This window comes from Cetorhinus maximus, chromosome 12 (assembly GCF_964194155.1).
Source record: "Cetorhinus maximus chromosome 12, sCetMax3.hap1.1, whole genome shotgun sequence".
In the NCBI taxonomy this organism is placed as follows: Eukaryota; Metazoa; Chordata; class Chondrichthyes; order Lamniformes; family Cetorhinidae; genus Cetorhinus; species Cetorhinus maximus.
Genome location: NC_135890.1, coordinates 77,637,938 through 77,655,834, shown reverse-complemented (window position 1 = coordinate 77,655,834; position 17,897 = coordinate 77,637,938). Strand labels below are relative to the sequence as shown.

Here is a 17,897-nt window from a genome sequence, read left to right as displayed (position 1 = left end):
AGCGCCTTGTACTGTGCAGGTGTCAGATTCCGTCACAGGGGTGTGGACGGCTTGGGTAGCAGTTTGAGTCTTTGCTCGCAATCCGCAGCATCATGTCTCTAGCTGTATCCCTGTGAAGTATGGGCTCATCATCCCCGGCGGAGCGGGGCAGCAGCAGCAGCAGCAAGAAAGCGAGCAGCCAAGCCGGACAAGAGCACCTGCGCCCCGGGACAGCAGCCGGACCCTGCCGCCACCTCCAACAGGCGCGTCTTGCTGTCGGGCAGAGCCGGACACCGAGAGCGGGGACTGGGCCACGCCAGCCCGACCCCGAGCAGGGCGCGGGAGGCAGGTCGATGGGACTCGGTGCAGTCCGGGTGCTGAGCCGGGACCGGAGCCGATCGCGTTAAGAGAGCCCATCCCGCCCCCGAGGCCGCCCTCCCCAGGAAGAAGCCGGGCCATGGCGGCTCTGTGGCTGCAGGAGTTCCCGCAGAGCGAGGATCCCCAGCTCTCGTACCCTGGAGACGAAGCCGAGCATCATCCCGGCGGCAACCGGCTGGGGCTGCCGCTTCCATCGCCGCCTTTCCCTCCGGCTCCTCCCGGGCTCGGCTCCGGCTCCAGCCTCCTGTTCGACGAACATTTCCCGATGCTGGCGGCCGAGCGGCAAGAAGCTGCCGACGAGGAGGCGGCCGGTCACCCCGGCATCGAGGAGCTGCTCTCTCAGCTTCGGCAGAAGGATAGTGACCTGATCCTGGCGGCCAAGCTGGGCAAAGCTTTATTGGAAAGGAATCAGGAGCTGAGCAACCAGTTCGAGATGATGCAGAGAGAGCTCACCGACAAACTGGAGGTAACACCACTGACAATGTCTTCATGGGAATCGTGTATTCCAGTTCAGCTCCCCGCATGTCAGCCCCCCCAACCCCCCCCTCCCCCCTCATCACCCCCACCCTCTCCCCACCCCCCAACCTCATCACCCCCAACCTCATCACCCCCACCCTCCCCCTCAATCTCATCATCCCCACCCTCCCCCTCAATCTCATCATCCCCAACCTCATCACCCCCACCCTCCCCCCCAATCTCATCACCCCCACCCTCCCCCCTCAACCTCAGCAGCCCTCAGCACCCTCCACCCTCCCCCCCCCAACCTCAGCAGCCCTCAGCACCCTCCACCCTCCCCCCCAACTTCAGCAGCCCTCAGCAGCCCCCACCCTTCCCCCCCAACCTCAGCACCCCCCACCCTCCCCCAATCTCCCTCCCCAACCCCATCTCAATCCCAAAGTCCCAACAAACCCCATTTCAGCTCCAAGTACCCCCAACAAATCCTACCTATCACACTATTCCCACCCCAACCCCAACTTCCCACCAGCCCAAAGCCAACCACAACTCTTACCCCTATCTCAGCCCCTACTTTTCTCCACCCATCTCAGCCCCTGCTCTCTGTGATTCCCCTGCCAATCCAATCTTGACCTCTTTTTCTCCCCATTATATTGTGTTTGTATCTCAGACTAATGTAGTTAAGCTTATTAAACAGCTTCCGAGTTCATAATATTCCTCTATTAGGATTATCCCACCCCCGCAATCTCATGCTGTTCCATTTCATCCTAACTTACCCTATTTTACTGCATCTCATACCGTTGTTTCCAATTTCATAACTTTGTGCCCTATTCTGGCCTAATTATCATGCCATTTCATGCTATCCCATTCCATTATACCTCATCACTGCCCATCCTATCTTCTACAGTACTGATAATCTCATGTCATTAGATTCTCCCAGGATCTCCCTGTATGGATCCTGATTCAAGAATGTCAAAAACACAGGTGTCACTTGAAAATCCTCTAATCTAGAAGTGATATAACATCACAAGTTTTTCACTAATCATTTCTGGTAAATGTCGTTGAGTGATGGGCCATATATATCATGGTACCTGGCTTTAATAATAGCTATCATGTTATAGTTTGTTAGATGCAGACTTAACCCAGTGAGCCTGATTGGGTCTCTTGTACCTTTTAGGCACATGATTGGCCTTAGGCTCAATGTCATTTGGAAGAGCGCATTCATTGATGACTCATGAACTTTTTCAAGCTGGAACTTACTGACATGCTTTAGATGTGGTTGGACTACTGATATTACGATGCTAATCTGTAACTTTAGGGCACTTTACTGCTCGACACCTTTGGGGATGAACAATTTCTCTTCTGAATCAGTTCCTGAGGCTGTGACGACGGTGGTCAAACTGTTCCAGGGTAATGCTACATAAAATTTGTGTAGTGTCCTAGTACATTGCTTAATTTGTATCAAATAAGTGAAATGGATGTGTCTTACTATCTTTACAATTTGGTTCAGTGCGCATCTCCAGTCAAGCTTATCTCTTCCTGCTCCAGAACGTACAAGACTGCTGCTGATACACTAGGACACTGTTATGCAATAAAAGGTTCCTTGTTTGGAAAAGAGTTTTCTTACTCTTGAGTTACCTCTACTCAAAACTATCGCATGTAATGAAAATAGGCCAGTATAACACCCCCCACCTTCTTTCTCCTTTTAGTCAGGGTGTTCAGCAGTTACGATGCTACTGTGTTTATTTTTAAGCAAGCCCACCTTCCCCAATAGAGTGTAGAGTAGAGACCTGCATATACAAGGAAGGATGCAGAGTATATTCCTCCTTGACCAAAGGAAGCAACTTGCCTTTCTATAACAGTCATGTTGCATGATGTCTCTACACAGAAGAGAAAAAAGGTTGGCAAAATATAGAAGGCAAAGAGCAAATTAAAAGGTTGGGAAGACAAAGGCAGGTTCCTGGGAAGCTTTGGAAAGTGTGGAGGGAGGTGCAAATGTGGAGAGATTTAGGGAATATATTCTAGAGGGCAGGGAGCTGGTGACTAAAAGAGTAGTTACTAATGTTGGAGTGTGGAATGAAGGTTGTACTGGAATAGGAAGAGCAGAGGGTGTGGCTGGGAATGCTCAGGTGGATATGGGGTTAGGAGAGGATATGAAGAGAACTGGGGGTGAGAAGGAGTTTCGTTAAATTTATTTAGTGAGGCACAGGGAGCTAGCCAAGATCGATAAAGTCAGAGGGGATGGGAATGTGGAACAATGCATAGGTACAGACAATGGTCATAATCTTCTACATGGCTAATGTTTGTGGGAGGGGCAGGCTGGCATTTTGACAAAGAAAGATTGGAGAAGGTTGGGATTGAACAACACAAAGATTCTGCACCTTTGGACATAGCTCAAGGTGTCATCCAGGATGGTTGAAGTGGTCAAGGCTGGAGTATGTAGATGCTGGTGGGAACTAAGTGTGTGGCTTTAGTTTGTAATTCAACACAATAATGGAAGAAATTTTGGCTCGTCTAATTCTTAATGCTAGCCTGGAAATGGCGAGCCTTACAACAGCCTCGGGATCAGTAAAGAAGAAGTAAGGCAGACCTGAGTGTCATCAGTGTGTACATAGAATTAACACTACATTTCTGGTTGGTGTCATTGATGGGTAGTATAAAAATAATGGAGGAGAGAGAACTGCAGTTGAAGCCTATGCAGCATTAGAAAGAAAATACCAACACAAGTTCAAACCCAACAAATCACCTACATAGATTTCACTGAGCATGTCAGCATGTTTAGCTACTTTTCTGAATGATATTGACAACATTTGTTTCCACAAACTTGTGTCCACATTTTATTGTTAGTCATATAATTTAAAGACTTATCAGCCCTGAACCATGTACCTTCTCTATCAAGGTGTCCAGAGAATGGGCCAGAGACTTATTGCTACTGGCCTGCACTTCAGCATTGGATTCTGCAAGACCAATTTTCCTTTGCTAGGTGTCCTGGGTACATCATCTCCACAGTTACAAAGCAGAGGAAAAAGAGATGGAGACTGTTATGCTGGATTGATGCCCCTTTCCATTTTATAAGTACCTAGAGAGGCCTCCGCAAAGGGAGGCAGGGGTATTAGAGCCTAAAAGAGACAGAAGCATTCACACACAACCGCTAATGCCACTTTCACCTTATCAGCAGTCTCATTTTCCTGACTCTCTGCTTGGTAGAGACACAATTGCAACAGTGCTGTTTACGTTGCACCCAACCTAAGGGTGCAGAATCCGAGAGCTATCTCCTTCCGCCTCCTCGGTCCATCCACAAGGATCATCAAGGCTGGAGAACCTTTGGTTTCAGTTTTTGGAAAGAAACACCTGAAGGTGGTGGCATTGCAGCTGGCCTCAGGTAAATTTTCCTCTGACAATTTTGCTGCAATTCCTTACCCAGAGAAGTTCCTGGGGAATGTTAGAGCCAGGATAATGACTGGAGCTTGTAAATTCAGACAGGTTCAAGTCCCATCTGGTGTGGCACACCTCGTGTGCATTGTGCTTGACTTGTGTTCAAGCAGGGAAAGGAGGAAAATTGGCCCCATTAACTTTCATGCTCCTCAACACCCTTTTTGCTGCTCAGTCCCAATCAGGAGTACCCAGGGTTTGAACATTTAGTAACAAATAGACAGTGAATTTTCCCAATTCAATTATCTCCTCATCAAGGACCGAAAATGTAGTCTAGCAGAATGAAAAACAATGGGTGTACTTGGTTCGCAGAGCTTAAAGCTGAGATGTGGCTCTATGAAGCCAGGTCTCCAGCCTTACAGGCGAAGAAGGCTTTGTAGTGTTAGGAGGCAAAATAGGGAGAAAATTAATCACCTTAACGTCCTTCCTCAGGTCTTTCCCATTTCTCAGCCAAGTGTATGCCACATGAACAGTACACACTGTTTAATTCAGTCCAAGTATTTGCAATATGATATTAAACTCAGTTTCTCTTAGTCTAAGTATGTGGAGTATGAACAGTATGTTCAGTTTCTTTCAGTGTGTAATGTGAACAGTGCACTGTTACATTCAGCTGTATGTACTGTCCTCTGCAGATATTTTATTCAGTAAAATTGGACAACATTTTATAAATATTTAAGTTGGCTATTCAGCCCATATTGCCCCAGCCCAATTGGCCAGTGTAGTGGCCTTCAATATTTTGTGTGATTTCCTTGAAATTTCAGCTCTGCATCCTCAAACCTCTGCCCCTCGAAATGGATTGTGGGTGCATTCGGTTGGGATGAGCAGCAGTATTTGCATAAAGGCAGTGGCAATACAGTGGGTGTTGCAAGAAATGCAGGTCTTTGCCAGAGAACCACAATTTAAATTAGCAAGTGATGTTCTTGAGTGCCTTTTGACCACAGTTTTAGGGAAAATGTTGCGGTCGAAGTGAAGTAAATCCTCTCACACAAATCTTTTTAGGAGGATTTTTTTTTAATGGGATGTGAGCATTGCTGGCGAGGCCAGCATTTGTTGTTCATCCTTAATTGCCCTTGAGAAGATGGTTATGAGCTGCCTTCTTGAACCCCTGTAGTCTATCTGGTATAGGTACATCCACAGTGCTGTTAGGAAGGGAGTTTCAGAATTTTGACCCAATGACAATGAAGGAACGGTGATATAGTTCCAATTCAGTATAGTGTGTGGCTTGGAGAGGAACTTGAAGGTGGTGGTATTTCCACGCATCTATTGCCCTTGTCCTTCTAGGTAATGGAAGTCCCAGGTTTGGAAGGTGCTGTTGATGAAGTCTTGGTGAGTTGCAGCTGTGCATCTTGTAGATAGTACACACTGCATTGGTGGTGGATGGGGTGCCAATCTTGCAGGCTGCTTTGTACCTGATGGTGTCAAACTTCTAAGTATTGTTGGAGCTGCACTCATCCAGGCAAGTGAAGAGTATTCCATCACACTGCTGACTTGTGCCTTGTGGATGGCGGACAGGCTTTGGGGAATCAGGAGGTGAGTTACTCGTGAGTTACTGAGAATTCTCAGCCTCCGACCTACTGTTGTGGCCACAGTACTCATATGGCTGGTCCAGTTCAGTTACTGGTCAATGGTGACCCCCAAGATGTTGATAGTGGGGGGATTCAGTGATGGTAGTGCTGATGAATGTCAAGGGGGTGATTGTTAGATCCTCTCTTGTTGAAGCTGTTAATTGCCTGGCATTTGTGTGGCGTGATTAAATTAAATTAAAGGATCAATTTTCTGAGTTCTGTGACACAATAGTTCAGACTTTAGAATAATCTTGTCTGAAATCCCTATATGGCCTTTATAGAATCACCAAGTGAAGGAGGAAACATAGAAAGCATAGATTAAAACAGGATTTATAAGTGATATGGTGACAAAACTAAACTATTGGGTCAGTATCAAATAAGGCATCTTATTGTAATATGCTCTAAACTCACTTGCTCTTGTAAAAAGTAAGAAAGAACTTGCATTTATAGGACCTTTCTACAAAGTACTTTTGAAGTATGATCATGGTTGTAATGCTGGCAAATCTAGCAGCCAATTTGTGTGCATCAAGATCCCAAAAACAGCAATGAGTTAGAAGACCAGATCATCTGTTTTAGTAATGTTAGGTGAATGTTGACCAGTACCCTGGAAGCTCTCCCCTGTACTACTTTGAATAGTGTCATGGGACTCTTCATCCCTGACTGAGAGGGAAAGTGGAACCTCAGTCTAACGTGTAATTTAAAGACAGCATTTCCAACACTCGCACTTTCATACTGTACTGGAATGCCTAGATTAATTCTTTAATTTTGTGGAATGGGGTATGAATCCATAACCTATTGACTCAGAAATGAAAATGCTACCACTGAGCTGTTGAATAATGGTGAATGGGTGAAAGAGCTTGTACATATTCTTCATGTAATGTTCTCAGTGTGTCACAACCCTGCCATAAAGTTTTCAGTAGCTCAGAATCTTAGTATTTTACTAGTTGCTTTTTCATGTCCAGAGGCCATCTCATAGGGGTCTTGGCACCCTACACTTGTGTATTTTCAGTGGGACCTCACTGTGGAAGGTTACATTGCACAAGATTGAGGATTCTAAGTATTATGATGCAATGTAGCTAAACTGTGCCGGAAATGCATCACGTGTATCAATCCAAGGAAAGATAACATCACAAGTGAAAGTTGTTTGTGTCTGCAGTATCTCCTGACCATGTAAAAAAAAAATTGTTGGGCTGTGCCTGTCTTTCTTCAGATGTTACAATGTCGTACATATTTTTTTAATTCACTCATAGGACGTGGGCTGCGCTGGCTTCATTCAGTCATGTTCGATCTTTGGAAAAGTTCAAGCAATAGAAAGTACCTTGTAATTGGCCTCAGCCCTTAGGGCATGGATGTTAAATTGGGCCTTGTCAAACAGGATGCAACAAAGTAATCTAAAATGAAGAATTCATGCATTGTCATATAACGGGCAAATAAAATCAGTAAATTTGATTGCCTGTGAAAGATTCAGAAATATAATCATGTATTTCCTATACTTTAGAAACTTCTAAAACCTTACTTTTACACAATTCTGAAAGGATGATGGGAATGATTCTTCTGATTGTGTCCCAATGATTGTAGCAGCATGCAGAGTAGTTCGGATCAATGCTCCTGATGCCAGAATGCTGCGATAGTTTAAATTTCTGTCTATTGACAATGTTGCAGGATATGAGGATAGTTCAGGTTCATGTTCCCATGTACTTCAAGCGTTTCACTGGACAATATCAATGAAGAGGGGCAACATGCAGTTTTTTTTATTGTAATTATTACCCCTCTTCATTGCATCTGTGGCCTTGAGCCCTGCTTATTTGGCTTGAGAGAAGGCAGCAGCTGCCATAGTAACTAGAAGTTGCAAGTTCAGTCACATCTCTCACAGATGATTAAACAAATTATTCTAAGAGTACCCTAGTTATTAAATTGTTTCTAAGATTAGAAAAATATCTACTTGGTCAAGGCTGCTAAATGTTGCTCTGTCCCATATTAGTGCTAAAAGACCTTGTAAATGTAAATTGTGTAATCTCATAGTACAGCAGATTACATTTAGCATAGTTATGGTCTGGCAGAGTGTTGTAGGGTCATGTACTTTGAAGGTGGTTAGGGTTCATGCACCCATATACTGGCAGAATGCAGTGGGATCCACATTCTGAGAGTAGTTAGGGTATATGTTGCTGCGTAATGTTTGTGAAATTGAAGAATTTTCTTTTCATTATTCAATGCTATAACCTTTTCTTGGGCCCTTACTAAGCATCCACCCACCCACCCAAAGAAACAATGAATAAATTACCAAGGCACTGACGATGGTGCAGATGGTTGCAGGGAATGACGCTGTATTGATGCTGATAATGATCAGATTAATCTATAATCAAATGATAAACTAGTCTTAATATATTTGTTTAGACAGAGATATCTTTTTAGTTTCTATTAATACTATTCATGTATGATCATTACTCCTTTTGAGCTTTTTTTTTCTTGTTCCGTCTAAACTCTATATATAGAATTTGACACGTTCTGCCTCTTCCCTGCATACTGATATTCAAATGAACATCATCTCCAACTCATACGTTCTTTCTAGAATCTCAAGGCAATGGAACTCTTGATCTTACCTTCATTTCATCTTACCTTCATTCTATCACTGTTAGACTTTCAAAGTGATACCAAATTGCCATTGTTTCATTTACATTATTTCTGTTCACATTTTAAGCATTAATGGATCCTACATTGTGGACTCCAGCCCTTTATTAGGATTTTCAAGATTTTTCAAAAAAAATTATGAATTTAAGTTTATATTAAATTCTTCATTTTTACTGTTTTCTAAATTTGCTTGTAGAACTGTTGTAATGCTTCTGCAATCCAGATCTTTCAGCGTTTCCCTCCCATTTCTACTATTTCAATCCCTCATGTCCTCTGTCCTGATTTAAAATTTCAGCTCTTCTATTCATCGTCTTGTATGGTGAACTGATAACGTAATCTAGCTAATTTCATTTAGTTTGCAACAAAATAACCATGTCTGGACAAAGAAACAAAATCCTCCTTCCTCTATAGCACTGCCTTCAGTAGAAGGAACGGGAGTAAAAGGTGAATTAGATCACCCAGACCATTTCTATCATCCCTGGCATTTGTAGCTCTGCAGCACAAATTACAATATAAACCCAATTTGGTTTACAAGTTGTTGAAATGAAATCTTTACTTACATGAAATGAATGAGGTGATTTTTTTTTTGCTCTATTTGCTGTTTGTATTGCAGCCATCTAATGTGGCTGACATTACAGCTGTTAACGTCAGGGATTGGAGCTGACATCCAGTTATAAAACATTGTGGAGTGCAGATTGTATGGGAGATGTGACAGTGAGCTGGGGGAAAACACCACAAAGAGACTAAATCTACTGCAAATCAACCTTATAAACCCTGACCTAGGTGAACAAGTAACACAACTACTTACAACTATACACAGCTAGTAGACATTTTGCTGCTGAATGGGGAAGGACTTAATTTGGTGACACATTGGGTAACCCCTATCCTGTTATATGGTTGTAGTGAGTAACTCTTAACTTACATAATAAATAGAAATCTTCTTGCTTATTCTGCGTTTGTATGTTGGGTATAAAGTAGGTTTAGCCATTTTTGCAATCTGTTCAGAAATGTCTTTCGCCAATATCTTCATTTCTCCATTTTGACTGATTTCAAGTGTGGCTCTGTCATGAAACAGAGAAGGTGCGTGAGGCAGAATAATGTTTATTCTACAGTGAATTCATCCAATTGTTGGAAACCTTATAAAGTGTCCACTGTTCTATCCTACTTGTGATAACTAGTTAATAAACTACAGTAGCAAGTGGCTTCCAATTGCAGTTGTCTCTGACATCACTCTCCAGCTGTGTATTAAGGGCTATGACCTCTTGCTTGGGGTGGAGGTTTGGGGGATTGCTGAGTAAGGGCATTCACACATTTTTATACCACTCTATATTATAAACAGAACTCCAGGTATGTAACATCATGGCTTAAACCACCTTCCCTCATTCCTATATGGCTGCTACAGTGGAAATCTCCAAACTAGAATTTGGATGATCGATTTTTTTTAAAATGGAAAGGATTTGGCCAGATGAAATGATTCATTTTTGCAACCTATTTGGGCTCTAAATTATTTTTCATTTCTCTCAAAAATGGATCTCAGGGTGTGTGAAATGGCCAGAGAGAGATCCTGGTGAGCTTTAAGGATGTTGACATAGGTTCTCTGCAGTGTGTGGGCGTCATGCTGCAAGTGCTCCAGGTTTATTCTATTTTCACATTTTCCCATACCCCGCCACATGTTTTGTTTGTTCTCTTTGTGGGTCCTTGAAAAATTATGTCTGGAAATGGTGGCCTTTTTTGTGCTTGAAAAGTCATCAGTATACTGTAATTTAAAACAGTTATTTATTTATACGTTGATTATAATCAGTTATTTTACCACGTGTTTGTACTAAATTATATGCTACGATGAAAAAGTAATCAGATGCAACATATGCTTCAAACCTGGGTTGTACAGAGATCCGTGATATTAGCTACTGTTTGTCACAAAACAGGAATTGTTTTGCAAAGATCCAAGAATGCTCCCAGTCAACTGTATCTAGCTCCTATCACGTGGCTGAAATATATCTGGAAGCACTTCTGGATCTCCTGTTCATAAAATTCCTACCGAGATCTCTTCTTTGAGACTGTGCATGGCAATTGCTTACCTTCAATGCTTTCAACTTCCATCTTGTCCCTCTTCACTCACTTTTCTGCCAGCCTGGCCTTGTTTCATTCTATTCATAGAAATGTCTCTGTTTACCTCTGTAACCCCGGCATCTCAAATAGCCTCAACATCTTTCAGCATTTTAGCAGTAATAAAGCTATTTCTGACCGCTTCCCTGGTTCCTTTGCCATGCTCATCTCTGTCTTTCAGTCACACAAGTTTCCATCTGCTGCTGAGACAAAGCTATTTTTTTCTCTCTTTCCCACCACTATCCGACACCCACTACTTCCCTACCACTACTTTCAAAATCCAACTTTCTCTCCTCTGACTCTTCATTTATCACAATACCACAGCCGCTTTTAACCTACTCTAAAGTTCACCAACTTGTGCCTTCAATGTCCATGTCCCCACCAGGTCATTCACTGCCTCCTACTCCAGTCGGTCCCACTAGTATAGCTCCCTCTTTAATCCTTAAAGTCTGAGGGTCATAACATTCAGAATACGTAAGGCAAAGCTGGCCCTGTTACCTACTGTTCGATCTGGTCTAATCCCAACAACCATCACCGAGTCTCCCTCTTTATAGCCAAATTCTGTGACAAACCAGCCATACCATCTCTGAGCACTTGATCAGCATTAAAGCTATTTCTGCTATTACTTCACTGGCTCCTTGACCATCCTCACCTCTGTCTTCTTCCAACCATAGTAGCCTCAACATCTGCCTCTAGGGAATAAAAAGCAGTTCTTCTCTTTCGTAACCTTACCCCCAACTCCCTTACCAACTGCTTCAAACTCCAGCTTATTCTTCTCTGGCTCTCTATCCATCACAATGTCACTGCGGCTGTTAACTTGCTCACAAGTTCCCTGATTCCTGTCTTCAATGCCCATGTCACTCCAAGCCATTCATTATCACCTTTTAATCTCTTCCTCCATGTAAACTCTGCAACCCATATTCATAGCCATCCCATTTGACCTTGCCATCTTATGTGCCCTCTCTGTTCCCATCGTGTCAATCACAGATAAGGCCACTCCTGATCACTTCCTTATGTCGCTATTGTCACGACTCACTGGGGATAGTGCGCTGTAATGTCAAACCCCACTGTTCCCCGAGCCACAACAAATGTGAAAAGTTTGACCAAACCACCAGATTGCCCCAATTCTACCTAACTGTTTAATTTAGGTTAACAGAATACGAGCACCAGGTTTGTAAACTTAATAAGTAAATAACTGTTTATTGAACAAATTGTCTTTAACTAGTGGCAAAAGAAAGAAATATGAACTGCTAACTTCTAACACTATAACTTAAACTGTACCCCCTTCTTAAATCCCTATACGCACACATGCACGCGCACGCGCACACGCACACGCACACACACACGACTCATAAGACACGGATTTTAAGGGTGGGATAAAACCGTTCAATGCACCAATCTGGAGTACAGGATTCGATGGGTTGATTTTGATTGATGTCTTCCAAATCCCTTTCAGCTCCTCACACCCCACTTCCTGTAAGGACTCCATCCCATTCTCTCAGTTCCTTTGCCTCCGTCGCATCTGTTCTGATGATGCCACTTTCCAAAACAGTTCCTCTGACATGTCTTCCTTCTTCCTTAACCGAGGTTTACCACCCACGGTGGTTGACAGGGCCCTCAACCGTGTCCGGCCCATCTCTCGCGCATCCGCCCTCACACCTTCCTCTCCCTCCCAGAACCATGATAGGGTCCCCCTTGTCCTCACTTATCACCCCACCAGCCTCCGCGTTCAAAGGATCATCCTCCGCCATTTCCACCAACTCCAGCATGATGCCACCACCAAACACATCTTCCCTTCACCCCCCCGGCGGCTTTCCGCAGGGATCGTTCCCTCCCTGGTCCACTCCTCCATCACCCCCTACACCTCAACCCCCTCAAACGGCACTTTCTCATACAACCGCAGAAGGTGCAATACCTGCACCTTTACTTCCCCCCTCCTCACTGTCCAACTGCCCAAACAATCCTTTCAAGTGAAGCAGCACTTCACTTGCACTTCCCTCAATTTAGTCTACTGCATTCGCTGCTCCCAATGTGGTCTCCTCTACATTGGAGAGACCAAACGCAGACTGGGTGACTGCTTCGCAGAACACCTTCGGTCTGTCCGCAAGCATGACGCAGACCCTCTGTCGCTTGCCATTTCAACACACCACCCTGTTCTCATGCCCACATGTCCGTCCTTGGCCTGCTGCAATGTTCCAGTGAAGCTCAACGCAAACTGGAGGAACAGCACCTCATCTTCTGACTAGGCACTTTACAGCCTTCCGGACTTAATATTGAGTTCAACAATTTCAGATCATGAACTCCCTCCTCCATCCCCACCCCCTTTCCGATCCCCTTTTTCCAATAATTTATCTTTTTTTTAACAACTTTTTTTGTTCTCTTCCCTCCTATTTTAAAATTTATTTTGATCTATTGTTTCATCTCCACCTTTTAGCCCATTTCAATCCCTTCCCCCCACCCCACTCGCCCTAGGGCCATCTGCCACCAGCTTGCTTCACTTAATGTCCCATTAGCACATCTTTTAGATAATATCACCGCCGTCAACACCCCTTTGTCCTTTTGTCTATGACATTTTTGGCAGTCTCTTCTTGGCCTCCACCCATCACAGGCCCCCTATCGAGCTCGCCTTTCCCACCCCCTTCTACTAGCTTATATTTCATCTCATTTCTATATGTCTTAGTTCTGATGAAGGGTCATATGGACTCAACATCAACTGTATCCCTCTCCGCAGATGCTGTCAGACCTGCTGAGTTTTTCCAGGTATTTTTGTTTTTGTTCTAGATTTCCAGCATCCGCAGTATTTTGCTTTTACCCTTTCAGTTCTTGTTGATGACACGAGGTGGTCTTCCAGCACTTTCAGTATTTAGTTCACTGGTTGAGAACTTGCTTTTCAACGTCTCGAATGGTGATTTTCCCCTTTTCTTTTTTACAAGGGTTTCCTCAGAGAGAGAGAGAGAGCAAGTTATAGAGATATGAGGAAAGTAGATTTTAGATGCTTTCTCTTTGCAGGCCAGAAGCTTTTTGCTGCATTGCTACCACACAAAACCCTGGTCACCTGGGTCAGGAGTCAATTAAAATGCTGTTGTCAGGCAGCTCCCTTGATCCAGGACTTCCTTCCAGCACCATCCTGTATTTCATGGTACACTCTGTTCCAGGACTGCAACATTGTATATAGCTCTCATCCTGTTCCAGTGGACATGTCTTTCAACCTGCAGCCATTGTAATTCTAATCCACAGTCCAACAAAAAGTGAAAAGATATGTTCTTTACAACAGCCTAACAGAAATAAAAAGATATGTTCCTTATACTATTCGCACCGGAAAATAAACTCTGCCAATTAATTTACAGCTGCCATTGAAAAATCCTAACTGTCTAGCCTTTGGCCCTCCATTTAGCATAGCATTTAGGAGGAGAAGATGGTGTAGTGGTAATGTCACTGGACTAGTAATCTAGAGGACCAGTTTAATGCTTTGGGGACAAGGGTTAAAATCTCACCACAGCAGCTGGTGGAATTTAAATTCAATTAATAAAACCTGGTATTGAAAGCAAGTCTCTGTAATGGTGATCATGAAATTATCACCAAATGTCATAAAAACCCATCTGGTTCACTAATGTCCTTTAGGGGAGGAAATCTGCATCTTTACCTGGTCTGGCCTATGTACAACTCCAGATCCACAGCAATGTGGTTGACTCTTAACTGCCCTCTGAAATTGGCTGAGCAAGACACTCAGTTCAAGGGCAATTAGGAATGGGCAACAATTGTTGGCCATTCCAGTGATGCCCACATCCCATGAAAGAATAAAGAAAGCAAACATTTCTGCAGCTATGCATTTGCTCAGCCACACCCTCATCTCCACCTTCGATACACGAGTTCCCGTTAAAACCTTATTCTTTCTCACCCTGGCCACTTCGCAGATAAGGACCTCATCTCTCCTCCCATAAATGCAAGGGATGCAGTCATGAACAGATATAGCTGACAACTGGTTTAGCCATTCGCTACCAAACATGACGACCACATAAAGTGTTATTGGATACTGCTCCTGACTGCCAAAACTACAAAGTTAATCCCGTCTTCTTAAATCCCTCTTCTCTGTCTCCACCACACTTGCATCCAACAAGTGTGAGCTGCTCATGGATTTCTTTGTCACTAAGAGTGAGACCTTCCAGTCAGCTGCCTCTACTATTGCCCTCTCTTCCCCTAGCTCACTGAGCCAAGCTTCCTCTAATGTTTCCCCATTACTGAGACCCGAACTCGCATCTTTCTTTAGTTTCTCTCCTATCTCCCCTCAAGCCCTCTCTGAGCTCAAGTTGCCCATGACCCACCTTCTGCTCCCTTGGCCCTATTCCCACTAAACTGCTGACCACCCAACTTCCCTCCTGGCTCCCATGTTAACTGATAGTGATAACTGTTTTCTATCCTCAAGTTCTGCCCCCCATTCTCCTTCAAATCTGCCACTATGACCCCTGACCTCAAAATAAAATCCACCCTTGACCCCTCTATTCTTGCAAAAACCACCCCATCTCCAACTTGCCTTTCATCTCCCAAGTTCTTGAATGCCTCCCAAATTTGTGCTCATCTTCCCCAGAACACCATGTTTGAATCACTCCAATCAGATTTTGACCTGGGCTACAATACAGAAGTGGCTCTTATCAAGTCACATGATATCCTATGTGACTGTGACAAAACTAAATTATGTCTCCTTATCCTTCTCAACCTCGCATCACCCTCATCTGACATCTCTCTGACAGTCGTATAGTTGAGTCGAACTGCATTTGCCTGGTTCCATTCTTATCTATTCAGTTGTAGCCAGAGAATCACTTGCAAGTGCTTCTCCACCCATTCCCACATTGTTCCCTCTAGCTTTCCTCCAAGGATATTTCCTTGGACCCCTCCTATTTCTCATCCACATGTTACCCTTCAACGGCATCATCCAAAAACAGTGACAGTTTCCACATGTACCCTGACAACGCCCAGCAGTACCTCACTACCAGCTCTCTTGATGCCTCCACTGTCGCTAAATTGTAGACTGCTTGTCTAACATATGGTACTAGCTGAGCAGAAATTTCTTTCAACTAAATTCTGTTTTCTAGCCATCCATTCCATCCCTCTCCCTGGCAATTGTCTGAGGCTGAACCAGAGCGTTCATAACCTTGGTGTCATATTTCACTCTAAGATGAGCTTCTGGCTATATGTCTGCCATCACCAAGACCACCTATTGCTACCTGCATAACTTTACATTTCTATCCTCCATAAACTTGAGGGCATCCAAAATTCTGCTGTCCACATCTCAACTTGTGCTAAGTCCTGTTCACTCATTACCTCAGTGTTCGCTAACCTACAATGGCTCCTGGTCTACAACACTTCAGTTATAAAATCTTCATCCTTGTTTTCATATCCTTCCATGGTCTTGGCCCATAATATCTCCTTTAGCCCTATCTTCTCCTTGTGCTCTTCCAATTTTGACCTCTTGAGCAGTCGTGACTTTCATCATTCAACCAGAATTGGGCTTGCCTCCTGCTGTCTATTCCTAAGCTCTGGAATCCCTCCACCTCGCCATTTCTCTTCCTCTCTTTCCTCCTTTAAGACGCTCCTTAAAATCTACCTCTTTGACCAAGCTTTTGGTCATTTGCCCTATTACCTTCTTATGTGGCTTAATGTCAAATACTTAGTTTTCTGATGCTGCTATGAGGCACTTTGGGACATTTCAATATATTAAAGATGGTATATAAATGCAAGTTGCTGATAAGTTAGCTATTGCAAATCCTTGTCAAGTCTGCAGACATTAACAAGTGGTATGGCCAGATGACCAGTATAGGAAAATTGATGGAATAAAAGGATCAGCCAAATTAGTTATCTGGTTTAAAAAGTTGGCAACAATTTTCAAGTCAACATTAGAAGGTAACTTTCACCAGAATAAGAAACAGTAAAGGAGTTTATTTTGATCACTGATTAATATACCTATATACCTGAACAGTGGAATACAGTATTTAGTCAGGGTCAACTCCTTTTTGGGTTTTTTTTTGCTAAGCTGAGTCTTGTACATCATTGCCCTAAAACCTGATGTACAAATTGCACCGGGTGTATATTTTTGCACCCTCTGACAATGAGGTTCATGTATTAATGCAACTCGTACATATTCTTTTCTAGTTTTTTAAGTTATAGTTTTTTCCCATAAGTTCTTTAATTCTTCGTTTTTCTTAAAAAAAAGAGAACTGATGTTTTCCTATCTCTCTCATCAGCACCTGGAACAGGAGAAACACGAGTTGCGCAGACGATTTGAGAACCGTGAGGGAGAATGGGAAGGTCGCGTTGCTGAGCTGGAGAGTGATCTGAAGCAGCTTCAAGATGAGTTGGACAGACACCAGGTCCAGTTACGTGAGGCAAACAAAGAGAAAGTAAGAGCCTTGAGGGAACTTTCTGAACAGAACCAACGCCTCTTGGAACAGCTCACCAGGGTAAGCCTTGTGATAGCCAGCACTAGAGGATGAAGTTGAGGTGAGGTGCAGGCTCCTTCATTAAGTTCTTGTAATAGATCAAATTTGCTTTATCACAAATGCAATGCTGTCTGTGCTTCTAAATTAAGATATTGTAGATACATGGTGACTGGAGAAGTTGTGTACCTCTGAAGTGTTAGGGATGCTTTTATTGGTAGAGCAGCACATAGGAGGTAGAGATAGGCATTGGCAGAGATGCAGTGGTATACATGGAATGGTGCAGGCTGATTGTTGGTGATGGGGCTTGCCATTGAGGCATATGTTTGTGCTTTAGCAAAGGTTCAAAAATATGTTGACAAGGGACTTTCCAGTAGGGTGGTGCAATGAAGGCAATAAATTGAGGGTGTAAGAACTATGTGTCAAAATAGCACATAGGCTTTGTGTGAGGGAGGCGAGTGTCAGTATATAATCGGTGAGGAATTTCAATGCAGAGAAATCTGCTTTTAGTGCTGCATAGAGTATTTCATTTGGATGAGATTAAGAAAGCATGTATTCCTGGCGCTTTCATTTGCAGCTCAATACAATTCAACTCTTAAGATAAAAGCAAAAAAATGCGGATGCTGGAAATCCAAAACAAAAACAGAAACAGAAATACCTGGAAAAACTCAGCAGGTCTGGCAGCATCGGCGGAGGAGAGCACAGTTGACGTTTCGAGTCCTCATGACCCTTCAACAGAACTAAGTAAAAATAGGAAAGGGGTGAAATATAAGCTGGTTTAAGGGCGGGGGGGGGGGGTGGGGGGGGTGTTGTAGGGACAAGCAGCCAGTGATAGGTGGAGATAACCAAAAGCTGTCACAGACAAAAGAACAAAGAGGTGTTGAAGGTGGTGGTATTATCTAAAGGAATGTGCTAATTAAGAGTA

At 43.6% G+C, this 17,897-nt stretch overlaps 1 protein-coding gene across 1 annotated transcript in view; it reads left to right on the top strand.

Moving 5' to 3' along the window:
* The first annotated feature begins 319 nt into the window (after positions 1–319).
* The window catches only part of LOC144687104 (BICD family-like cargo adapter 1), a 78,413-nt gene continuing 60,835 nt past the window's right edge, over positions 320–17,897 (top strand). The window contains exons 1-2 of the mRNA XM_078552862.1: positions 320–823; positions 16,781–16,996. Of these exons, the coding sequence (XP_078408988.1) occupies positions 437–823; positions 16,781–16,996 (603 nt within the window). The 5' untranslated portion in view covers positions 320–436. The remainder of the gene's footprint in view (positions 824–16,780; positions 16,997–17,897) is intronic.